Source organism: Drosophila innubila, assembly GCF_004354385.1.
Source record: "Drosophila innubila isolate TH190305 chromosome 2R unlocalized genomic scaffold, UK_Dinn_1.0 1_C_2R, whole genome shotgun sequence".
NCBI classification, from domain to species: domain Eukaryota; kingdom Metazoa; phylum Arthropoda; class Insecta; order Diptera; family Drosophilidae; genus Drosophila; species Drosophila innubila.
In genome coordinates this window covers 18540900-18567614 of record NW_022995374.1, presented here as the reverse complement: position 1 = coordinate 18567614, position 26715 = coordinate 18540900, and the positions used below count along the sequence as shown (strand labels likewise).

Here is a 26715-nt window from a genome sequence, read left to right as displayed (position 1 = left end):
ATAGAAAAGCAAGTAACAAAACTTTCATTTGATTTCAGCTGGCAACGGATTTTTGGTACTATAGGTACTATATATTAGTGGGGCACGTAGTCATCGCACCACCGAGTGTTGCACCTGCTGTTGTCACATATTTTTGATAGCTTGTTTGCCAAGTCCTTTACTATAAATAGTTGAGTCACTTAAGGGGATTAATGTTGAAATTAGTTTGTGCCATTGAATGTGGTTGACAGTCTCAGTTTGCGATGACAAATCAGTTGGGAGTTTGGAAGCAGAAGGAACACATGCTGAATATTATATTTGATACAGACGCACTCATTAATTTCAATTTATATGTAAATAAGAAGTCTATCTATCAACTGCATGATATTTCCGTATATTGTCAATTTTACTTTGGCATTAAATTTAATTAATGCATATGAAATGTTGGAAAGGCTTCTTGAAATTCTATTGGGATTTCCTTTATAAGTTAAGTAGTTGTTTCAAAAATAAATGAGCATGTGAAATAGTCACAAAGGGGACTAACAGATACTTTATCTATATAAATGTAAGATACTTTATCATCATCAAAAAGATACTTAAATTAGCAAGCAGTTGCCCTGCTTGCACATCACACACACAATGCATGCAATGCACTCTTGATGAGTGTTTATTTAAATGCAAATTCAATATGCACATTATTTACATGTTTTAGCAGAAGTTATATCTCAATATTCATTTTATAAAGTTTTACTTTAAAATCGATTGCAATAATTAGTGCGTCATGTGATGTTATCGCTCTCAGCAAAGTCAACTAATGAAATGCATGTGATATAACTTCAGAGAGCGAGAGAGTGAGCGGCTAAAACGATCACTCACACACTCAGAGGCACGTAAATAATCCTTTTGCTATTTACATATAGACATTTATATATTTATCGCAGTTATTGTGCTTTGATTTTTAGTTTCATTTCACATTTTGAATATTTTATTGACTGATAAACAAATATGTACAAACATATTTTTTATATATTTACTTGCTCTTTTTAAAGCCAAACAAATGTTTGTTGTTTTTGCCTTGTGTGCGCTTTCTTGGTTTTTTTTTTCTTCACGTGCTCGCATTCACGCTCTCTCCAAGCAGTTGCCGGCGCTCTCTCGCGCTCTCGCTCTTTGCATGTGTGAAATTGTGAGTGGATTGTAGTGGAGTATATTTGTGGTGGAGAGTAAACAGCTGCTTGGTTCAGTGAGGTCTCAGCGGTCGGTGAAGTAAGACGGTGATCGGCATTCTTAAGAGTTGAACTGCTGCCGTGCGTCTTTCCCCCCGCTCTCTCCGCAATGGCGCTCATTGAAGTATTTTTTTTGCTCACGATTATTGGTGCGTTGCTGTACAAATGGACGGTCTCGGGTTTTGATTACTTTTCAAAGCGGGGCGTGGCACATTTGCCGCCCAAGCCGCTGGTGGGGAATGTGCCGCTATCGGTGCTAATGGGAAGTGGTTCCTACTTGCGTCACAGCATTGAACTTCATCAGCAGCTGAAGCAGCACAAAATCTATGGGGTATACAATCTGAGCGAGCCTCTCTATTACCTGGCAGATGCGGAACTTATACGCCAGGTGGGCATTAAGCATTTCGACAACTTCACCAATCATCGCCAGGGAATCACCGATGACAGCGCCACTGGGAACCGTTCGGTCATGTCGAAATCTCTGCTCTCACTGAGAGATCAACGCTGGAAGCAGATGCGTCACACATTGACACCCACATTTACAGGTGCCAAAATACGCCTCATGTTCGAGCTGATCCATGCGTGCAACGTGGAGGCGGTACAATATGTGGAGCGACAACTGCAGGAGAAGAATCGCGTGGGAGTCGAGTTGGAGCTGAAGGAATTCTTCAAGCGCTATACCAACGATGTGATTGCCACCGCCGCCTTTGGCATTCAGGTGAACAGTTTTGTGGATCAACAGAATGAATTCTTCACCCTTGGTCAAAGGGTCTCACAGTTCAGTTTTTGGGGTGGACTCAAGATTCTGCTCTTTATTCTCCTGCCGCGACTAATGAAGGTAATTAAACCTAAAGACTTTAAGAATAACAATTGAAAAATTAATTAAATTAAACTAAAATAAAATTTGAAAGTTAAACTGTAAAAAAAAAAAAAATATTTGTAGAGTCTATGGATATTTACAAATATGTTGCATTATATTGATTATAAACAATTTTAAATTTTTAATGTCAAGAATTATAATGCAAATAGGACAAATGAAAAAAAAAAAATTACAAAAACATTTTTAAATTTGAAAGTATTTTCAGTCCCTAATCTTAGACTATTTGAGATCCTTCACTTAAAAGGCAGAATAGGTCTATTAAGTTCACTTTTTTATCTGTGTAGTAAAGCATATTATTATAGGATTCTTTTCTTTTGAAATGCAATGTTTAAGTTTTCTCAACCTAAAAAAAAATTAAAATGATTTCTCAAAACTTATTAGAAATCCAAACTCTGAAAATAGTCCGCAGTTGCTTAAACACCTTTTAACTCTTATTTTAGGCGCTCCGAGTGCCTCCCATGGACATGGACAACGTGGCCTATTTCAAGCGTTTGGTCTTTGGCGCCATGCAAGAACGAAGGGAGCAGAAGATTGTGCGTCCGGACATGATTCAGCAGCTGATGGAGGCACAGCGTCAGTTTAAGGAGCAACAGGAGAAACAGAAAGAGGGAGAGGGAGATGGAGAGGAGCAGCCAACGAATGGAGCTGAATTCAATGATGAGGATTTGCTGGCACAGTGCCTGCTATTCTTTTCGGCTGGCTTCGAGACAGTCTCCACCTGCCTGAGCTTCACCACCCACGAGTTGTTAATGAATCCACGAGTGCAACAGACGCTTTACGAGGAGATCTTGGAGGTGGAGCAGCGACTCGGGGGCAAGCCCCTTGACTATGACAGTTTAATGGGCATGAAGTATCTGGATTGTGTCATCTCGGAGTCACTGCGCAAGTGGCCACCAGCGATTGTCATCGATCGCCTGTGTTCCAATGACTTTGAGCTGCGGGACGAGGCGGGAGAATTGTTGTTAAAGTTACGCAAGGATGAACTGGTCCATATACCCATTGTGGCACTGCACTACGATCCGGATAACTTCGAGGAGCCTGAGGAGTTTCGACCTGAACGCTTTGATGATGAGCACAAACACGAACTTCGGCCATTTACGTATTTGCCCTTTGGCATTGGCCAACGCAGTTGCATTGGCAATCGCCTGGCTCTAATGGAGGTCAAATCGCTCATTTATCAGCTTGTCCTCAGATTCCACCTGCTGCCCGCGGAGCGTACAACACAGGACATGATGGGCAGCATTACCGGTTTTCGAATGGAGCCCCGAGAAATGTTCTGGTGTCGCTTTGAGCCAAGGCCAATAGCTGACTGACAAACAAGCTAATTAATTACCAATAACCCAATGGCTGCTCACAGTTCCTAAGGTGTTTTTAACTTAAAGATACTGAACATAACTATTATAATTTTAATATATAAAATAAATATAATTTTCATTGATAAACTGATGAAGAAAATTAAAAAAATAACTCTAGTTCTCCAATCTAATTAAAAAGAAATAATGAAATAATTATAGAACGTTCATTTTTTTTAAGTTTAAGTGAAATAAAAAAACAATGAACAAAATAATTAATTTTCATTGTGCTTAAAGCTTTTAATCAGTTGTCAATTTTTATTTTAAATTAATGCGCTTTTAATGCTGTGCTCCATTCTAGCTATTATGTGCTTTCAAAGCTAGTGCTATTCAACTTTTATCAGAAAGTATAAAATTATGCAAAATAAATGAGAGAAAAAAATGCGACAAAAAAACAAAAGCGAAAAATCAGGCAATTTATTTTATTTTGTTGTTGCTCCGCATCGCGATGAAAAGCTGACAAATTTGCGTGGCAATTTTTATACATTGTAGGTGGCAGCCACGTCATAACACTGTCACAACATGATGGTCACAACAACAGCAATAACAACAAATATATTTATGACTGGGCCACTGTGGTTACAACAACATCAAGAAGAAACCGAAGCAGAAACAGAAACCACAGACGTGTTAAACGAAATCACACGAGCCAACATACGAGTACAATACACCTACATACATATATAGTATACACCTACACATATATGTATGCGGAAGGAGTTGGGTGCTGAAACACACGGCAGGACATGGGACACACAGGCACATTAAGGATTATTTATTGGACCTTATTTTTCAGGCGGCATTAAAATTTTTGTACATTATGAATTACATTTCACTTGTGTCATAAACCGCGTAAAAAATGTTACTCCCAGGGTGGTAAATATAAAAAGAAGAAGCAGGCATAGTAGGTAAATTTGTAGAAAGGGGCTGAACTTACGATAATATCAAATTTATAACTATAAAATAATTTAAATTATGTGAGTTTAGAAATTTAAAGTTAATTATTGAATTTTCCTGTTAAAATTTATTATTAATAGATGAAGTTAACGATAACTAAACATTTCAATTGGGAGTCGTATAAAGTTTTGCATAGCTTGCATAGCTTTGTTTAATTTGTAAAAAGTAAATTGATTTCCATGCTGAATATCATACGGATATAAAATATTTAATAAATTTTAATAAATTTCTGTTTGTTGTACTAAATATTGATAAAAAAAATTATTTTCTTTTAACTTCCAACTCGCAAATCTTATTAAAACTTATCAGACTTATCTGATTTATGTGACGATCAAGATCTAATGTCTAGATTTATTGTGCATGTAATATTAAGAAAATTATTATTTAATTAATTTTGGAATTTTATCCTACTCTTGTACTTATTTAAAAAAATTTAATTTCCATAATATGAACATAATTTAATTTTTTTATGTAAATTCTAAAAATATATTTTCCATTTAATTATGGCGCTTTTTTTTTTTTATTTTTTAAATATTTGCTACAAATTGAAGCTATTTTGCTGTTATTTTTTTAAATATTTTTCCATACATTTAATTGTTTCAGTTGGAATATTCCCAAATCTGAGATTATAAATTTCAGCTTTAATTTGGGATTTGCTGGACTAAAGTGCTTTGCGTTTGGTCATTAAAGAGTTGTAGAACGCAATAAAAAAATGCGATAAGCTCGTAGCATATACACAAAGATATAGAGGAAGAGAGAGAGAAAGAGAGAGAGAGAGAGAGAGAGGGGGAAAGAGATGGGGGGAAAAGAGAGCATTATTCACACAAAGTAACAGACGTAATTAGCCGCATATTTAACTTTTGCCAGTGGTTCATAAAACTTGCAACGTGGGTCAAATTAGTGGCAGGTTTTTTATTGGCAACATTTTCAAGTTTTGTTTGTTGTTTAATAGCCCACAGCAGTAGTAACAACAACAACAACAACAGCAATAACAATTGTTAATATCAAGAACAACATGTGCTTGCTAATGTCCTTTGGGGTCAAGTATACGACTCGTATTTCCCTCGAGGAGTGTATGAAACCGGATGGGATCAGTTTCTACATATGAAACTTGCAACACGAAGACTAAAGTCAACGACAGCAGTTGTTGCAACAAGAATGAATTCTTTCTTTTTTTATGAGCCTCGCAAAGTGTAGTCGAACATGGCGTATGCGTAATCTCTTGAAATGTAAGCATAAACAACATAAAATTCGCAGACGAGACGAGACGAAACCACAAAACAAAAGCCGTCGACTGTTTTTCCAGTGTTCACAAAAGCTTATCAATCAATTTTGGCCAACAACTGCAAGGGGTAGGGGGGCGAGGAGGAGAGGGAGTTGGGAAAGTCAAATTCTTCTACTCGCCGACAGAGGTCATAAAGAAAACTTTGGCGCCGCGACCGTTAGACGCCAGAAAACGCCCTCAATGCAAACACCCTTTAACCCGCATGCTGCTGCAACATGGCCAAAAACAAGAACTTGGCTTAAACCACAACAACAACAACAGCAATAAAATGGCGTGGCAAGGACGATACAATGATAATGCCAAGCATAATAACAGCCAAAACGGCGTCATCACAATAACAACAACAACGGGGAGAAATAGAAGGAAAAGAAAGGAGGAAAAAGCTAAAGGGAAAAGCTGAGAAAACATTCAACGTTCAACTCTAACAATTTTGGCTGAATGGAAATTGTCGCAGTTTCTTTTGCCTTCGTTTCTTTGTCCTTGCGATGCGTTCACGATAAACACGAAGTGATAACATTTACCAATACATATGTGTGTCGATTTCTATGTGTGTATACATGTGTGTGCTTGTATGAGTATATATTGTTTGTCATTTCTGTTTTTGGAGCGTGTCTGGAGTAAAAATGACAGCATGCTCCTAAAATTGTGAATTGTGTGCCTAAAAATAGGCGACTAATCAAAATAGATCCACATATATTCGCATTTTCATTAGGAATAGAGCTTTGTTAAACTTAAAAAAACCCAGTAGAATTCTCTTGAGTTTCATAAATTTATTTTTTGCAAACGAAACGTAAATATGTTCTTGTTTAATTCCAATGCCAAATGAAACAACATTGCATAAGCTTAAAGCCATTTTAAATATAATACTACAAAAGCATAAGCTAAAAAGCAAAATATTAGTTTTGCGTACTAAATTTGAATTCCAGTTTTGTGTTTATAAATTGAATTAAGGCAGAGACAGAGCATTAAACTTTAAATATTTTTCTTAAAGTAATCATTAAGTTTGAGTGTTAGATAACTGAATTGGTAAAAATACATTTTGTTTAAAACAATGTATTTCTTTGTAAAATCAACAAAAATAAACGAATTAATTTTTACAAATTGTAAATTTAATTTTAGGATTATATTTGCCGAATTTTTTAAGTCATATTGCCAATTTAATACACAAAAAAGTAAATATCCAATACTTATGTGAATTTTAAATTCAAATGGAAATGCTAAGAATTAAATTCTTCTACAAATAAACGAATGAGAACTTAACATTTATTTTAGCATTTGTATTTGATTTATTTAATGTTACTTTTCCAGCTGTCGCTTATAAATTAGTTATGGCACTATTCACTAACATTTATATAATTATTCTCCTAAAATAAAAATATTATGAATTGAATACTTTAATTGTTTTTCTGTGCTATTCTTTAATCTTGTGGCTTTCATTTGCGAGTGGAATCAAGTTGAATTTACAATTAATATAAGTACTTGCATACAAATGTTTTACTTCTTATGTTATATGTATTTTCCCTTGAGCTCAAGGAACTTGCCAGACTATATAAATTGTATGCGAGGTGTGTCTTTCTCTCAGTTTCTTTCTCAAGTCTCTAGAGCCTCTTGAAATTCAACATTCAATAAGTACGCATACTAAGAAAGAACATAAACTTATGTGAAACGAGCACAAGGAGCATAATTTCAAGCATCCTTCAAGTACAAGTTATTCTTACAAGTTTCGCAGTTTTCTTTTTTTTCATCTGCTTGAAACAAACTCGAGTTGTTTTACAGCAGCAAAATAAACATAATTTTTTTCACAAATGTGCCTGTTATTATTATTTAAAATTTGTATATGTACTTATTTCGTTCTGCGCACATTGAAAATGTTGGCAAAACATTCGGCTGACAAATTTGAAGTGCTTTTTGGTTGGTTCTGACTTTAGATTGTGTTTTTTTAAAAACAAAAAAAAGAGAGTGCTCGACTAGAATTACGTTACAACTTTAAGCCAGGTATTGAAAATAATTGTTATTGATCAAGATGTCAACTAAAAAAATTACTAAAATAAACATTGGCAATTTGTATTTAAAATATATCAAATGATTATAATTACAATGTCTCTGCAAACAGCCAATACACTTATATTTATGTAGTACTTAATACACGACTAAATGCAGTCAGTAAACAAAAATATATTGAAAATAAGACAGTCAACTATTTATTTAATTTTTTTCTCAAAAATAAAAGTCTTTAAAGACGTTTATTCCAAGAAGTCTTCAAGAGCTCAAGACTGGAAAAATAAAAATAAATGTTAATTATTATTTAAAGATTGATAGATAATATAATTTAATTAATTAATTAATTTATGTTTAAATTAAAAATAACCATTGAATTGGATTGATAAAATAAAACTCTGTAATAATCATAAAAATTAATTTTTTTAACGGCTATGAGCCTTGCTTTAAGCAGAAGTCAGATAATAGTTAAAGAGAAGATACATATTTTTAAGAGAAAGATGAAATAAATAATTCAAGTGGATCAAATTTAAATGGGTAATATAAAGTTAAACGCATTGAGGTTAAGTTGTTAGGGACACGGCTTTGTTTTGCTGTTAAAATCAGTTTTTTAATACCGTTTAAGGAATTTTTTGTATACAGGGTATAACTTAGTATTGTGTAATGCATAAAAACAAAAAATAAGGGAGTGAGCCTGGCCAAGCATAAATTCGTGTGTGTTGTTGTCATTGTCATAGCTGTTGCACACATGAATCCGTTTTGGCCAACCATGATGATGGCTTGGATTGTGATACGTTTTAGTTGCAGTAAATGTGCCACATATTTGTATGACACTATATATATATATATATATATATTTTTTGTTTTTGTTTTTTTGGTTGCATGGTCACAGTTACGGTACGCGGAGCATGTGGCATGTGGCAGCAAGCAACTTTTAATATATCTATTTTCGCAGCCCTAAGCTGCCTTAATGCCACCTGCAGCAGCTGTTGTGCCCGCACATTTGTGCAACAACTGCTCTCTCTGTCTGTGTGTGTGTATGTGTGTGTTGCGGCATGTGGCAAGTGGCATATGGGGGCTGCCATGTGATTTGTGTGTGCCCACGGCAATTTGTCAGGCGAACAGAGGAATAAGAGGAACAAAAGGAAGAAGAGGACAAGAGAACAGACAAACTGCATTTCATGTGCATCGCTTTTGCCAACGGCGCAGCCGCAAAATATGCTACAAAATGATAGCAAATATAATTATATATTTATTTATTTGCATGCAACCACGCGGCGCATGAGTAACGGACCATAAGATACAAATAGCTACATACGATAATATATTTTAAATTTTAAACTTCTATTTTGATTAAATTAATTGAAAGTCGTTCAAGTTACGAGTATAAAAGTTCAATCTGCTTAAATTCCGAATCTTTTGCTGGTTTATCACGCATATTTACATGGTAAAGAATAGGTCGAAATTTTCATTATGTAGCTGTTTCTCTTTAAGTGATTATATGGCTTTTGTTTTTCCCAATACTGTTTGCCAATATAAAGCACCCCTATGAATATGCATATATTTATATACATTTATATTGTGCATTCCCACATATACACATATTTATATATACGTCAACCACAATTGAGAACTTGATAATTAAGCAAATTAAATGTTATGTTGTTTAAGAGAATTCCGTTACTTTAAATTCAATTCCCTTTGGTTATCGGCACATGGTTCTTAAATACCAAAATAATAAGTCGGAGGTATGTGAGAATATCCTCCATAGGGTACATGGGTTTATTTACACACTGTAACCATTGAATAATACAAATAATATAAGGAATTTTCACGAAATTAAGTAAGTCATAGGTCTACCTTGTTCTTACTGCAACTATTGATGAACTATCTGAAGATAAGAAATTTAAAATACACTATGAGTCGTGTATTTCAGATTTATTTTAGGGTATATTCGCTGTCGCCTTGTCGACCTTTCTTGATAAGAGTAATATTTTCATGTTAAAAGTGAGCTGATCCCAACGTTTCTCAGTTTCAATTTGATTTGGCAACCACGAAGTCGGAAGTATTGTTCAAATGTGGATAAAAGCACTTAAAATTTTGTGGCTTTTCTTGTACTTTGCAATAGAAAATGCTAATGCTAATGAATTAATTTTTAAACCAAGCTACCAAATTATATGTGAATCCATTCTTGAATCGGCATGTCCATCATCGGAAAATAATTTATATAATGAATGTGCTTTTCATTTAAAAGGCAATAAAATGAACTTCTCTTGCGTGTGGGAAGAGAATCACGAGGGGGAATATTGTGAAATGTTAAAATATGATCGAGGATGTGATATTCCTTTGATTGAGGGACATTTGGAGATGGATCAAGAAGAGATGACAATGCTTTACTGTCTTGAAAGTCCACTTAACAATCGAAAAGTTCAATGCAACATTACCGAGGAAGACTTTCAAAGGCGTATCTTCAAAAAATGCAACAAGACAGATGTATCTACAATTTATTTTGAAATCTTTCCCGATCTCAATTTTCTATCATCGAAATTCACTAACTTAAGGCACATTACGTGGAAGCAGTGTTATGATTGTCTGCCTTTTAATCACTTTTTACAAAAGTTTAAATACCTCAACACACTTGAATTGCAGTTTTGCTCAAAGTTTTTGGCATGCGAAGATTTCCATTTTAATAATCTAACTCAGATTGAAGAGCTGCGTCTTCATTTAAGACTGTATACGAGAGACGATGAGAATTACATTTCTACTTACATTAATGAAACACTTCTCAGAGGAATGAAAAATTTGAAGGAATTTGAATTCTTTTTTTCACATAATGATGCTGAAGTTGAAGTTCCGCAACAACTGTTTCAAGGATTGACAAATTTAACTACGATACGATTTTTTAACGGCAACATCACAAAACTCACCAAGGATCATTTTCAAGACTTAGTCAATTTAAGGAATTTGACTTTAAAAGGAGGACCGATTAATGATTTTGACTGGCTAAAGTAAGTTCATATATACTATTTTAAGAATACTAGATTATAGTTTAATTATTCATTTCAATCTTTTTCAGGTCCCCAATCATACAACATAACTTAACATTTTTGAAATTAGATTCTGATTTACAACTTCCACAAAGCAATATGACAGCATTAATTTGCAATTATTTAATTTTTTGCTTCTTAAATGTTGATAAACATAAAAAACCATGTCCCAAGGGCTGCGATTGCTTTCTTTCCCTTGCAGATAATGACTTTGCAATCGATTGTAATAATGCTATTCAGAAGATTCCGAAGCTGCCTATTCCAATAACTGGGAACACAACCCAATTATTTGATAACACATATTTAATGCAATTGCCGAACTTAACTTTATATGGTTATTCAAATGGAAGATACCTTTATCTGTCTAATAACAATCTGACAAGTATATCCGTTGAACAATTTCCACCCAATTTAACTCACCTGGATTTAAGTCAAAACAAGCTTCAATTTCTTGACTCTAAAGCTATCAAATTTCTCTCAGGACGAGCAGGCAAAATGAAAATATTTTTATCGGAAAATCCATGGATTTGTAATTGTGATGCCATTGATATGTTTGAATTCGTCACCAATTCGTCTAATGATATTATTGATCGGGATTTGTTAAAGTGCAATGGAAATTCATTTATAAACTCAATGATTTTTTATAAATCAGATTTGTGGAAAAATAAAAAACCATGTCCTAAGGGTTTCGACTGCGCTCTTGACCTTGTAGATAATGAGTTTGTAATAGATTGTGATAAACGTATGACGAAGATTCCAGAGCTGCCTATTCCAATGACTGGGATTCCATCTCTTTACTTTCGTAACAATAATTTAACACAATTGCCGAACAGAACTTTATATGGTTATTCGAATATAAAAAAACTACATCTGTCAAATAACAATCTGGAAAGTATATCTGTTGAGCAATTGCCACCCAATTTAATCTACTTGGATTTAAGTAACAACAATCTTCAATTTCTTGAACACAAAGTAATCGAATTTTTCTCAGGACGAGCAGGTAAAATACAATTGGAGCTATCGGGAAATCCATGGATATGTAATTGCGATGCCATTGATATGTTTGAATTCGTCACCAATTATTTGGTTGATATCATTGATCGTAAAGATTTGAAATGCAATGGAAAACCGTTTATAAATACGATGACTTCGTATAAAACAGATGTTTGTAAATCTAACCTTCTATATTATATACTTGGATCTCTTTTTGTATTGGCTGTCGTGATTAACATATTCCTGTTAATCAAGAATTCCATACTTATGTGGCTTTATGAGCGGAATCTTTGTTTCAAATGGATTTCCCGTCCGGAACCCAAAGAAGACACTGTCCTAAAAATTGATGCATTTCTTGCATTTTCACATGTTGATGTGGATCTGATAAAGGAGTATTTGGATAAACTGGAGAAAGGACCTCGCCAATATCAACTCCGCTTCTATCAACGGGACTGGCAGATAGGCGCATCCATTCCGGACTGCATACTGGAATCAATTGAATGTTCCAAGAGGGTTATCATCTTGATGACCAATAACTTTGTCAATTCTTCTTGGGGTATGTTTGAGTTCCGATCGGCCATTAAAGCCACTTCGATGGACCCGAATAAGCGACTGCTTGTCATATTATATCCGAATGTTAACTTGGATAACCTAGAGCCTGAATTGAAGCGGTACATGACGTACAATACGTATCTGAGGAGAGATGATCCCCAATTCTGGAGGAAACTGATGTATTCGATGCCCCATAAAGAAGTCCAATGTGAACAATCTGCACTAACTGAATGTCCGGCAATTGAGGAAAGTCAACTATAAATATCTATGATTGGTAAATATATATGTTTACTTTAATACTGAATTATTGTTAATTATTTGAACTTATTATGTTTTCAGAACAAGTACATTGGTTACAGAATAGATCAGAAGAAAACATAAAATTGTAACGTAAATTCATTTTAGCTATCAAAAATAATTTTAATTATATTATTTATATATTGTTAAGTATCCAAGCTTATAAATATTTAATTTTTTACATCATTAAAGACGAGCTAATTATATAACTTAAGACATTTTTATGTTCTTTATTTTAATTTGTTTTAGTCGCTCACACAGACGGAAGACAGAGATATATCTACTCGGCTGTTGATGCTGATCAGGAATATGTATACTTTATAGGGTCGAAGATGCCCCCTTCTTCCTATTACATACAATATACCCTATTACCTATTGGATAAGTAACGGATATAAAAAGTTATTGTAGCATTTAAACATAAACATTTTTGGATTTGCACATATTTTGTCTATAGAAATTCCAAGTAAGTTTTGGGGTTTAGTTCTCTTTGTTAATTTCTATCATTTGTTTATAATAAATTAAAATTTCTGCACTTTTGCTGGTGAGCTGCATACTTAGCTTAACGCACAGCAAATTGCAATAATTTCAGGTATTTATGGAAATTTGAAATGAGGCGAAATTTCAGGAATTTACGGAGCTCAAACTCAAACTCCAAACACTTTGAACACTCGGCACATCCGGTCGGCACAACGGTCAACGTCAACGTCAACATTGCCGGAAGTCACCTAGTTGACTTCTTTATTGTTGTTGTTTTTGAGTTGTTATTGTAGTTGGCAGCTGGCGTTATTTTTTAACATCATCCGAGCGTCGCGTTAATGAACAGCAGCCTGTGGCAGGTGAAAGCAGCTAAGAAAGCAGACGTGCAAAAAAATACCAAAAGGAGGCCAAAGGAAATCGCCTTGGCCAGCAGCCAGTTGTGGAGAGGGGAGAATGGTGAAAGGCACAAGGAGCTGAGGGGTATGGGAAGTGTTCAACTTACTTTTTAGAAAATCCGCCAGTGTCGTAAAGTCGTTTATTTCAACTGTGGCGAGACGTAAATGAAGTTAATGTTGTCGTCGTTTTACGGTTGTCCTTGCCACTGCCACAGTTGCTCCTGCTCCTGCTCCTGTTCTGGCTTTTACTCTGCTTGAGTTGATGTCCTTCAGTTTTGCTGTCTTGTGTTCTTATCGTTTCTCACTTTGCATTGCTGTTGTTGTGAATGTTCTTCTTAATTCTTTTTTTTTAGCTTTGACAATCGCTTTGTTGTGCCTCTGTGTGTGTGTGTGTGGCACGACAGGTGTGATAATAAGTATAATGACTCTGCCGCAGCTGAGTTTTGTTCTCATTTGCTTAAACAACAAATATTCTATGACATTTTCCAGTCGCTTTTTATAATGCGCCTTTTTGTGTGAACCCCAATGACATTAGCCTAAAATAATTGGATTAATGTGGACTGGCTAAGCCTTGTAGTGGAATAAAGTTTTATAATTCACTTTTTTTTTCTAAGACTGCCAACGGTTTATGATTAAATTATTAAATTTCAAAAAAGAAAAAATTATAAAAATAAAATAAATTTTATATTTGCCTATTTAATATATATTTAAACTGATTTAAAAGAGTTTAAAAAAATTATAATACAGTCATTGATGTAAGTAAATTTCTTAAGAAAGTTAAATATCTATTAATAAATAATTGTATAGGCTTCAAAAAATATGTTAAACATTTTCTTAAATGTATAGTACTCTTTTATGCAAAAAATTTAATCATCCAAAATTAATTAATTTTCCAATTCCATTTGACAATGAATTATTTATTTATACAAAATAATTAAATTAGAAATAAGTTGTAGTATAAAAAAACAAATAAAATATATTTTATAATATTTTATATTTTTTACTATAATTCATTATAAGATTTCAATTTAATTGTTTTCCCTAAAAATCTAGAAAAATTTAATTGGGAAAAGAAAGTAATTTTTGTACATATAAAATAAAACCATCAAAATATTGTGAATTTGCTGTCTGGATTATAATTCATAACTTTTCCAATAATTAATCTTATCTGAGTGACACTTTCAGCTCGTGTCATTTTGAGCTATTAAGGGCAAAAGTTCGAGTCAGCCAGTCAGATAATTATGCCAGAGTAACAGAGCGACTAACTGATATTGTCTGACTTATCCAGCGCTGCTTTATTAAATCTAATGGCCGCTCTGGCACTATGAAGTAGAAGAGGATGAAGAAGAAGCAAGAGAAAGTGTTGGAAAATGGGGAGAAAGTGTGGGTTAGGAGTGGGTTATGAATGCTGCTGCTGTGGCATTACAATAAATAACAAACAGAGTCCAGGAACAAGCAGCCCACTTAATAGTTGCTTTGCGCACCATTATATAAACATGACTGTGACTCTGTGAGTCTGGGACTCGAACGCGGATGCGGAGTCGCGTCAGATTCGCATCTCCCAGTGCCCGATTTGAGTTTAGTTGTTGGCTCCACAGCGAAAATATATATTTATTTTTTTTTTTTTGGCACAGATAATCAGGCAGTCAGCCAGCTGAATGTTTATGCATGTATCTGAGTGTGTGTGTGTGTAGACACACACATTGTATCAGTTTGGCCACATTGTCAATATATACACACGCTTTTGGCACTGGAGCCTAAGCTCAACAGCAGCGGCAACAACATCAAAGCCGCCCGACAGTCGCCAAGGACTTCATAATGTGCCAAAGGATGAGAATGACAAGAAGGAGAAAGAGATGGCGAAGCGTGAGGAAGACAGAGAGAGAGACAGAGAGCAACACGCAGAGATTTGCGAGAAGGACGCACGAATGCGTATAAACGTTGAATATTTAATAAATGCAAAAAGGGATAATATAAAAAACATAAAACGCGTCAGTTCAAAAACCAAAACAAAGCAAACTAAAATGACTAATCAGATACCCTGTAAATTGGCATTAAAAATAATAATCAAGAAAAAACTTTTTGTAAAAATTATGTAAAGTGAAAGATACATTCTATAAATCTTCAAATAGATACGACATATATTTTCACGAAATACAAAAATTAACTGTTTGAACTTATTGAGTTAACTATATTCATATTAGCTTTGAAACGAAAATATTATTTTTAGTTAAATTAAAGTGTTTTATATTGAATTTAAATACGTTATATATTTAAATCTAACATAAAATATCAAATATAGTTTTATTTAAAATATTTTTACTATGAGTTTATCACTGGCTGTAAAGGTAAGCAAACGAAATAAAGTAGTTAAAACCTTTAAAAATATATAGTAATCAAATATTTGTAGGAAAATTAATTGAAATATTATAGGAAATATTGTTTAAAACTAACTTATTTAAATTAAATCTAACTTTAAATATAAATGATTTTTATACATTTATGCTTTTCATTTCAGTATTTAAAATTATAAATAAATTTTAGTTAAATTGAAAATGTAAAACTGAACTTACAAATATTCTTAAAAATATTCAAAAGCAATACCAAGTTCGATTAAAATAATTTTAAGTATGAAATGCACATTTGAAGTTACAAATATTCTTGAAAAACCACAAAGCAATTCTAGTTTTAATCAAAACTCTCGTTAAAAACATATCTCAGATACGTTTACGTTTAAGTGTTTTTTAATTGGTTTCAAGATTTTTTCTCAACATTTGCTGATAAATTTAAATGCATTGCAGTCGTTTTATTTTCCCCCTAAATACGGAGAATATCACAATATCACTAAGACCAATGAATTTGTTTTCATTTTCTTTGCTTCTTTGTTTTTCTTATATTTTTTTCTTCTTCTTGATGATAAAAACGTGAAAACGTTGAGGACGCTGAGAACGCGTTTTAGTGCAGAGTTTTTGGCCAAAATGCTTTTGATATTTTATTCATGATGTTGCTGTTGCTGTCAATTGGCATTAGGCCATTATAATTTATTGATAAACAACAAAGCGAACTAAGCGGCTTTACATATTACAAATCAGACAAAATGGAAGATGTCGTTTTAATGTCTAATTGTGAGTGAGGAGAAAATTAAATGAAAACCATAGAAGGTGTACGTTAAATACTAAAGGCGCGCAATTAACGTGGCCTAAAGCTAACCACGCTCACTTTGAGGCTAATGCGTTTACCTTACACACAAGCACACACCACACACACCATTACACACACACACACACACCTACACACACTCACAACCTACACACACTCACAACTTATAATCACACGCGTAAGAACGTAAACTATGTACTGTTAAGTAACGTAAAGCGTAACGTAAGCATTACGTGCGTTTCCTATGGCGTGCTGCCTTCAACTGATTGTGAGCATTTCAAATTATGAATCTGGATGCTGCCTACAATTTTCGGAGTACTCGTAGCACTTGAGTTTTGTTTTCGGACTCACGTCTCGTCGCGGTGCATGCAACTCGTGGCACTGGGGCACTGGCACAATCGTATTTTGCGCATGCCTCGTGAGCGTCCATAAAATCCTGACTTTACTGTCGCCAGAAGAGAAAGAGAGAGAGAGAGAAGAAGACAGGACATATTCCTATATCCACACTTATGCTACACATATCCATTGATGTATTATAATGTAATGCAAATTACTTGTAAATATTTGGCTGAGTACATCTATTGAAGATGAGGTTGAGTGTGAGTAAATGAGAGGCATAAACATTATTTATTATTATTATATTTTATTATTTGCATATTCATAACGTAACGTACATAAAATATTTACGACTTGTTTATACCCTATTACATTGATTGTTAACATAAATTTGATTTACCTTAATTTTTTGACAGCTGCTTGTGTTGTTTTGCCCACTGTGCGCGCTTCAACTGCAAACTGTGCCCATTTCGGAGTAAACAACAACCAGGGCTGCTTAGGCGACACACACGCACTTCACACACACACACACACACAGCAGCACACACTTAAAAATCGTCATAAAACTGTCGTTGAATTTTGTGCTCAGTTTGAATTGTGTTTGGTTTAAAAACGCATCAAATGTGACATTTCGAATGCCAATTGCTTGCCTAACAATGTGAACTAGTCGCAAAGCTAGTCATCAATTTAAATGGCAAAGAGTTTCGAAAATACCCTCTTAAAAAAGGCATTAAATTGTGCTTAATTCAATCGCAATTCCTTTCAGCTTTCAGCTATGATATCATCATTTCTAAAGAATATTTATAGCCGAAATAAAACATCTTTTTCTCTGACATAGTGTGATATCCATCGCAATAATTACAAAACTGACATCAGGCATTAATAATTGCCGTTCTTTATATTGTCATCGAAAATTTATTTATGCGCATTCCCCAGTCGCGACAGGCTCGTAAATCTCTCCAGATGGCCAACTCTGCAACTCTTGGTCCTTTCCTTCATTGGCCACTTTCACAGCGCGTATTTATGACATTCAGTACGCGCATTAAAAAGTTTATTATTATTATTAATATTGCGATTCATTTGAGCACAATTGAGTGAACTCAAACAATAAATTGCTTTTATTTTCAGTCGATTGTTGTTTTCAATTAAATTTCATATGTTTGTCACCAAATATTTGTTAATGTGACAAAATGATATACATTCAATTGCTTTTGTTGAATTTACAGTGTGTAAAAGAATGCGATACAAAAATTTCTACAATTTTGATTTATACAAATAATCTTATAATAATTATTTAAGAACTGTTTAAGAACTGACATCAATTTTTTATTTTTATGGGGTTTTACAGGTTATCTTATGTATTAATAGACAGAAGTCACTTTATGTGACGGTACTGTTTCTTTCCTATTTGGAATTTCTAATCGTCGCGATTGTGTTCCTTATGTTAATCCAAACCCTTGGTGTCCTTTTCAAGTAGTTTGCCGCACATCTGGCAGAACATACCAAGGGTTGCTTAAGTACCATGTTCATTTATGAAAACTTAGAAAAATTTGTATTTTTTTCGAATTATCAGCCCTTTATTATCCAATTTTCCTTACCAATCACTTGACTTTTATTGAAAAACTTTGAACAGTCATAACTTTGTCAAAACTCACCGAATTTCATGCGGAATTTTATTTTAATCATGATTTGGCCCTAAATTGATTCTGCAACTAAATTTCGTTTATTTTTAACGCGTTGCAAAAAGTATAATTTTGTAATTTTACATTAATGAAACGAATTCATTTTTATTTTATTCACTCTGATTACTTAGTTACTTATTTTTTGTCTTGCTATCCAATCTATGAGCCTTTCAATCGGAGATCGTTTGCGGGTTTTTCGAATTTTTGGTCTGGTTGCCGTAGTTGTAGTTGTCGGTTCGAATTCTTCATTCACAAGATTGTGATTTTTTATCATAGCACAATCCCCGACAGTTTCCTCATTGCTGCATAGGTTTTTAAACTGTCGATCTGAACCGCATTTGCATTTATCGCCAGGCAAATATCCAATTGCATAAGTGACCTGATTATTTTGCTTATAGCATCCATAGAGACATATCATTAATTGAATTTTCCACTTATCCTGCTCATATTTGACAATTGCACAGCCCACACGATCATTGAGTCCCGTAATAAGTTGGATAAAATGTGAAACATCACGACTGTAAAAGATTTACATTAAACTTCATCATTTTATTTTATTATTTGAGTATTTTCAACTTACCCATCTGGGGAACGACCCGACAAGAGGCTTTCGGTGGTCGTACGTCTGTATTCATCATACCAGGCCTTTAATTGGGAGCCAAGTATCTTTATTTCATCCTGCTCCTGTTGCTTGGGATATTTATTGTAGATCGCATTGAAACCAGGCTTCGAAGCCATTGTTGTTGAAAATGAACTCGTCGGACGTTTAATGCTGCATTTCTTTACGGCGTATTCTGCCAATTGAGCCAGATTCGTATCCCATTTCACTTTGAGCATTCGTGACGCTGTTGGCAGCAGATGGAGAGATCTCTGAGCCACAATATTGCGATAGACATTATGTTGTCTTACTATAAGCCTTTTGACATTATCCGTCATTGGAAAGATTTCCGCATGCTCACCACAAGCAGCGGCGAATTTCTGCAACAAATTACGAATGTAATTTTATGTAGATCCTTTTACAAAATATATAAATTTTCGTAAACAATTATATATATTTAACACTCACATTTTTATTATTGCAGCCCAAGTGTGGCTGTTCTCTTTCTTCACAGTAGTCGGGAGCGGCATCATCATATTCTGTCTTTATCGTGCAAAAGTCGGGCAAGGCATATATTCTTACCAACCCTATGACAACAATCAGAGCATAAAGCAGGCAATGATCACGACAAGTCATTTTGGTGTCTACTCTTCAACTAAAGTCAGTAAAATTTAATTTGTTTAATTAACTCTGTGCATTCGCTACGAATTGTTATACACGCTAAATGCATTCGTTATTGTTGCGGAAATTAAGGAAAACATTTTAAAGAACTGACTAAATTTTAGCAATTTCTCGCTGTAAATTAACTGTGCTAAAATTCCAACAAAAATACTGAAATTATTATTATTAATCTAAAATATAAAGATTATAACGTGGCCTCACTGTTTACTTTTTGAGCTGAATATCCAATAAAAAAAAAACAAAAATAAGGGCTGTACAAATTTCAAATCGCTACAGTCATCGCTTGGGAAGATAAGAAACAAATGAAATAGATAAGCTTGCTTCCAATAATGTTTACGGTCTGATATTGAAAGTAAACTTTGTCACACTAAAATTGATTAGAATATTAATTTTATAGCCTCTTTTCATTACAAATATATGTAACATTTTATGATATTTATACTTTTTTCTTTAATGTTATTTTATAATATTAAATATCATTTATTTATAATTACATAAAAATCCCAAAACATATTAAAGAGGCACTAACATACATTTCTGCTGTAAATTTTAGTAAAAGCGCACTTACTGTTAGTTAACAGAGCAAGCAAATGTTAAGCGTTAGTAAACTTGGCTTAAAACTTAATACAAAAAAAATTCACCATTACTTAATGGTAATAATTTGTTTATCTTGTTAACATTAAGTTTTAAATAAAATTATAATTTGCGAATATTTTACTTTAAATTGTCAAATTGAAATCAGTTTTATTTTTTTTTCTTTTTCAATTATTTTGAAACTTTTTAAATTGAAAAATTTTAGTTTATACTTAAGTATATGTATTTAATTCTTAAATGTTGACTGATCATAGCTGATAATATTGTAATAAATTGAATAAATAAAAAAGACTTTGATTTTTAGAATTTATTTAAGTTATATAAAAAACTAACACAGACTTAAGAAGTAGACTTATCTGGCCTATTAAAGAAAATGACTTAGTGAACATTCTCCTGTCGATTGGGCTCGATGGTAACACGGGCATAGGGACTACCAGCTCCAACCTTCCTTCGCATGGTGACACCTCGATGTGGTCGCAGTCCCATCACAATTAGATAAACGCCAGCGGCACAGAGGGCAATGAGACCCAATATGACCAGTCCATAGACCCATCTGGGCCACACTTCACAGCTGAACTCGTCACGTCGCACGGAGCTGATGAGCATGCCACGAATTCGGGCGGGTCGCAAACAACGTCCGTTTGTCTGGATGGCCAGATTCTTGAGCCAGACTAGCTGGCAATCACAGTTAAGCGGCACACCATTGAGGTCCAGTTCGGTGAGTTGGCTAAAAACTGGCGACAAACTGGCATTAAAAGAACGCACAAGTGTGCCACGAAATATCAGGGAATGCAGTGGAGGTAAGGTTAAATTTCCCGACTCTGTGACGAAGGCATCACCATCGATGTAGTTGAGACTGCGACTGTTCTGGAAACTAATGGACTCGACGAGCTGAAGACCCGACAGTGCATGGGCATTAATACCCCTCAAATGGGGCATATCCTCCACATAAAGTTGTTTCAACTCGGCCAGATTTCGTGTATCATCCGGCTGCAGTTGCTCCAATCCATTTTCACTGATGTCCAGGCGCTGCAGGGAGATGGGCAGCTGGCGCGGCACACGCTGGAGAAGATTGCGACGCAACGAAAGCTCTCGCAGTGGCGCCGACTTGGGCAATTGAAGTTCATTCAGATTGCAGGCATCCAGGCGCAGTGCCTTCAGTTTTCTATTAATGCCATAGCTGCTGTAGATATCCTGGGTAATGCTATGATTTAGCTGACGGTTCCACGACAACTCCAATGTGGCCAGCATCAATAAAGGAGCAAAGATCTGTGCCGGCAGCGAGTGTAGATTGTTGTGCGCCAAATTGAGCACCAGCAGATGTGGCAGACCAGCAAAGGATTGTGCATCCAACTGTTGTATGCTATTCCAGCCCAGAAACAGTTCATGCAAACTCACCAAATGTCCAAAATTGTTGGCCAAAATGGAGCTAATGTTGTTGTGCATCAGATTCAATTGACGCAAACTGTCGCTGTTGAAAACCGGAGCACGATTTAAGCCATTCCAGGAGAGATCCAGCGTATCTATGTAGAGTGGCAGCAGCTCTGTCAGATCCTCCGTCTTGAAGTCCTTGTAGCTGCAGTCAATGTGAAGAGCACGCATGCCAAATGGGGAAGCACTCACATTGCTGCACTCACAGGAGTGTCGCGTATTCCGATGCTTTTCCGGATAACAAAAACGATCAACTTCTTCCTCGTTGGCATCGATCAGTTCCATGTGAACGCCATTTAGCAGTAGCATCAAAAGCAGCAAAAACAAATTGAACCTCAGACTAAAGTTCAGTCTTTTGGTAGCTCTCGTCATCGTCATCGTCATGGAGTTGGAGTTGAGAGTTCTTTATGGGAACGTGTTGGCTTCCATACTGCACAATTGCTGACAAATCGCTTTTGAATTTCTTTGCTGCGACACTTGGCTCTGTAACGACGACAGATATGGGGTATATCTTATCGCAAACAGTGAAAAGCTCTCGGGCTTTGCTCAACTTAGCGATGGCCGATTGATCTAACTATCGAATTACACAATTTTTTTTATAAATTTCATTTTATAATCGCTTAAAAGTCGAATAAAAAATTTACGAATTTTAGATTTAATATTTTCTTTTTGATGAGTGATAAAAACTTTCAAAACTATCTCTTTTATAATATTTTAATTGTAATGTCGTTCCAGTTTTTATTGTTTTCCATTCGCTTAGTCTTTTAACTTTCTTCCTCTTTCGTAGAATTCATTCTAAAACAAAAGTGACTGTACATCGAATTAATTTTCTAATAAAAGCCTTAATTTTGTTGCACTTTTTTATATATGTTTAGTAACTATTCTACTCGAGCTTATTTCTCATTTTATTTTTTGCTTATTCTTTGATATATTTCCCCTACAATTTATCAGCCTTATCCCACAATTTATTGGACAGTTATCCACCATATGCTCACATTCATATTCACTTCCACTCATCGCACTCATTTATGTTGTTAGTCATGAGTTTTGTTTCGGATAGGTGTGCATTCAAATGTTATGATAAGATAAGGGCAAGCTTTTTATACTCCATCTCTTTCTGTTACTCATTCTCGGTTTCTGTTGCAGTCACAGTCACAGTCCCATATCATTTATCTAGTTCATTAATCATGGCTAGTTTCAGTCCTAAGCTCTGGCATAAACAAAAGAAATAGGCTCGTTGACATACATAGAATATTGATGAAAATTCGTTGCTCTATGCCTGCCCTAAAACTTAGTACATTTCTTTTATTTTAATACCTTTCAAAAGTCACGCTTAATCCCAGTCAGCGATGTACACGCTGACTTGGCATATCGTCTTATCCAGAGGGATTTGTGAGGCCAAAATGAGCACAAACTTAACTTAAATTCTAATTACAGCAGGAGATTTGGGCTGGAAGCCAATTATCAAGTTGAAAGAGTATTTTTTGATGTATATTTGATGGCAAAATACCCCTTAAAGTTAAGCGAACTATTGATATGAATACTTACCAAATTATTAAAACAAATGTTGGTTTCCGAAATCATATTAGTTATTTTTTTAAATTTATATAATTAAAATGAATTCAAAAAAGAACTTTTAAGACCAATAATTTTGATTTTAAATCTCAGCCATTTTTTTGATTTAAATTATCTTAATAGCTGCTAGCTTTCCAATTGTTTTTTACTCAAAGAAAAATATTTTCATAGTCTTTTTTTTCCAATAAAAATTTTCAATTGGTTTGGAAATTTCTAAACTCTATTTACCACAAAGGAATATCTAATTTCATTGCATGCTCTATAGTTCTGCGCATGAAGTTTATAGAATTTTTCCAATATTCTCTGAAAATTGGTGCTGATTTTCATTTAATTTGTTGGTTTTGCCTTCGCAACGTATTTTCTTTGTGTCAATGGAAAATTGATGAGGCTCGCAGGCATAAGTACATATAAGCATACATTCACACTCATACTTACTCCTCAACACCCACACCCACACCCACACCCACACACACACACACATACACTCACGCAAAATTTACATAAATTAAAGACTTTCATGGAAAACTGTTTGCCGCTTTTGACTTTTGAGCGGAGACAGAGCATCAAATTACATGTAAAGGGCGAAAGGCGACACGAGAGGAGGATAAAGAGAAGGATGAAGAGAAGTAGGGATAGGAGGAGGAGGTAATAACAGAGAGGGAAAAAAGGAGTTCACATGTAAAGCATTTAATGAGCTCTGTTCTGTGTGTGTGTACTGAAATTTTTGAAAATGCCAGGCACATGTTTCCCCTCGAGTCATTATTACAGACAAATTTATTTTCAACTAAAAACTCATTAATTATAATGAAATGCTGATTATATGTGTGTGCGTACTTAACAATAATTATGCACAATTTAATTAAAACGTCATTTGGCGACCAATTCGATGCGCTCTAATGAAATTGTTAATTAATACGCCAAATGAAAGTGGATTTCTCCCATTCACATTCACATCATTTGCTTTGCGTTCGTCAATTTCTTTTTTTTTTTGCGAGTCAAAAAACTAACCAACTAAAGCAAGCTAAACTTGCAACAGACACACACACACACACACACATATATAGAACACAAGCTGTGCGCCGAAACGTGCTGAATATTTATGAAAATTTTAATATTAAATTGAGAAGTTGCAGCGGAAATGGGTCAGCAGGATAAATGGCTTAAATGCGTCAGCGGAATCAGCAGCAATGCCACAAATAGCTGCAAGTGGCAAGGGCATAGAGAGAGGGTGGGAGACGGGGAGAGGTGGTAGGAAATGCAAATGCAAATCGAAAACACAATGGCAAATCATTAAAAGCGCGTTCGTTATCCTGCAATTGACTTTAATGACATCTGATTGCCTGACAGTGTGGTGTAACGTCCGTGACACAACATTATTACACTAGCAATGACATATACAGTGACTTACAGCTTCTATGAAACACTAATACGTATAATAGATTAAATGAGAATATTTTGATTAAGTTTAAGCATTATTTAATTTAGCTGCGTTTCAATTTTTCTCATATATTTTTTCATTTTATAGATAAATTCATTAAAAATTAAGCGAAGTGGCTCACATTAGCTGAATGCCACTGTAAATAAATGAAATGTCAATAATTATTGCGCGACTTGAGCTAATTGAATCACTTGTCGGGCATTTTGTCTAATAATAGCGCATTACGTTAATGCATTTGGCAGTGGAGAGATTTTCGTAATGTCTGCCGCATCCGTTAGCCGGATACGGAAGTGGCCCTGCGACTGGTAGTCAGTCAGTCAGACACTCTCATCGCATGCATTATGCACTAGCATCGCTTGGCATGTGGGGCGTATGCGTAATTTTTTGTAAATGCCGCAAAGTATGCAACACAAAGCATGCAACAGACCAGAGAACTGCAACGGGTATGTTCGAGTATGATTGAGCACCAGGGCGACAAGTTCGATCAAATCAACTCAGAGACTCGGTAGCAACGGGTTCGATCGAGTCACGGGTCTCTTTGTTTACGATCGAGTCGCGGGTATGATTTTTTTTGCTTTCGAACAATTCGTGTCGAGTGGCGTTCGGGTCATACGATCTGATTTGATTGTGATTGTTTGTGAGCGTTCGTTTCGATCCGATCACGTTCGAGTAGCAATGATCGAAATGATTTTTGAGCGTTTGTGAGCGTTCGTTTCGATCGAGTCACGAGTCATGATCGAACTTGCTGACTGATTTGATTTGATTGTGATTGTTCGAGTACGATCGAAAACGACACTGTTGATTTTGTATTTTTTTTCCTGCTTCTTCTTCTTAGTAAATGTACATTTACATGTACATACATTTATATTTATGTAATTATATTATATTTATGTAAATGCATATTTATATGAACGCAATTATGTACACACATTTAATTAAAACTATTATTTATAATTTATTTATTTGTTATTAATTATTTATTTAGTTTTAAATATTTTTTTATTTATTTAATGTAAACTTAGAATAGTTTATAAAATATAAAATAAAATGATGAAAAATGTCTGTTAAAAATTTAAATTTTAAATTAAAAGTAAAATGAAAAAATTAAATTAATTAATATTTATATAAAAGTATAATTTATTTTAAATAATTTAAAGTTTGATAGTTTTTCCAGTATTTTAAAAATTTACAATACTATTATTTTATTATGGGCATGTGTAATTGCATGTATGTATGTATATGCATATGTACGTACGTATGTATACGCAGCCCGTAATAAATTTTACAATAAACGTCTTAAGCATAAATACTATTGCATTTATATACATATTTACGCGCATAAATACATATCATTGCAAGCGCAAACGCTGCCACGTGCGCGCTCTGCCTCGCACATTTTCTGAACGTGTCAACTCGAGTATGACTCGATGATTGATCCGATCGTTTGAACAAAACGGGTATGAATCAAATCAAATCAACCAGCAAGCTCGATCATGACTCGTGACTCGATCGAAACGAACGCTCACAAACGCTCAAAAATCATTTCGATCATTGCTACTCGAACGTGATTGGATCGAAACGAACGCTCACAAACGATCAGCATGGTCGCGGAAGATTTGATTCGAGCTGACCGTTCGATTCAAACGCTCAGTTCGAACGATCCGCTCCGATCGCTTGAACAAAGTGAAAAAATCACAACGAGTACGAGTCAATGTTCGAGTCTGATCGAACATCTCTTACCCGTTGCAGTTCTCTGGTATGAATCAAATCAAATCAACCAGCAAG

The 26715-nt window shown here is 34.6% G+C and overlaps 4 protein-coding genes across 4 annotated transcripts; 2 read left to right on the top strand and 2 right to left on the bottom strand.

Annotated features, from left to right (window-relative positions):
* The first annotated feature begins 1215 nt into the window (after positions 1-1215).
* On the top strand, positions 1216-3546 carry LOC117783846 (cytochrome P450 9c1). The gene is made up of 2 exons (XM_034621396.1): positions 1216-2040; positions 2523-3546. Exons 1-2 carry the CDS (start codon positions 1312-1314, stop codon positions 3393-3395), a joined length of 1602 nt encoding a protein of 533 aa, XP_034477287.1. The 5' UTR covers positions 1216-1311; the 3' UTR covers positions 3396-3546.
* An 8435-nt stretch (positions 3547-11981) lies between these two features.
* On the top strand, positions 11982-12527 carry LOC117783742 (protein toll-like). Its single transcript, XM_034621286.1, has one exon. The coding sequence runs from the start codon at positions 11982-11984 to the stop codon at positions 12525-12527; it is 546 nt and encodes a 181-aa protein (XP_034477177.1).
* A 6164-nt stretch (positions 12528-18691) lies between these two features.
* LOC117783847 (antigen 5 like allergen Cul n 1-like) lies at positions 18692-20036 on the bottom strand. The gene is made up of 3 exons (XM_034621398.1): positions 19680-20036; positions 19194-19591; positions 18692-19131 (listed from the first exon to the last, which is right to left on the bottom strand). The coding sequence occupies exons 1-3, from the start codon at positions 19845-19847 to the stop codon at positions 18741-18743; spliced, it is 957 nt and encodes a 318-aa protein (XP_034477289.1). The 5' UTR covers positions 19848-20036; the 3' UTR covers positions 18692-18740.
* Positions 20037-20778: 742 nt separating this feature from the next.
* LOC117784835 (leucine-rich repeat neuronal protein 2) lies at positions 20779-22360 on the bottom strand. Its single transcript, XM_034622666.1, has one exon. It carries the CDS (start codon positions 22299-22301, stop codon positions 20865-20867), a length of 1437 nt encoding a protein of 478 aa, XP_034478557.1. The 5' UTR covers positions 22302-22360; the 3' UTR covers positions 20779-20864.
* Positions 22361-26715: the final 4355 nt, after the last annotated feature.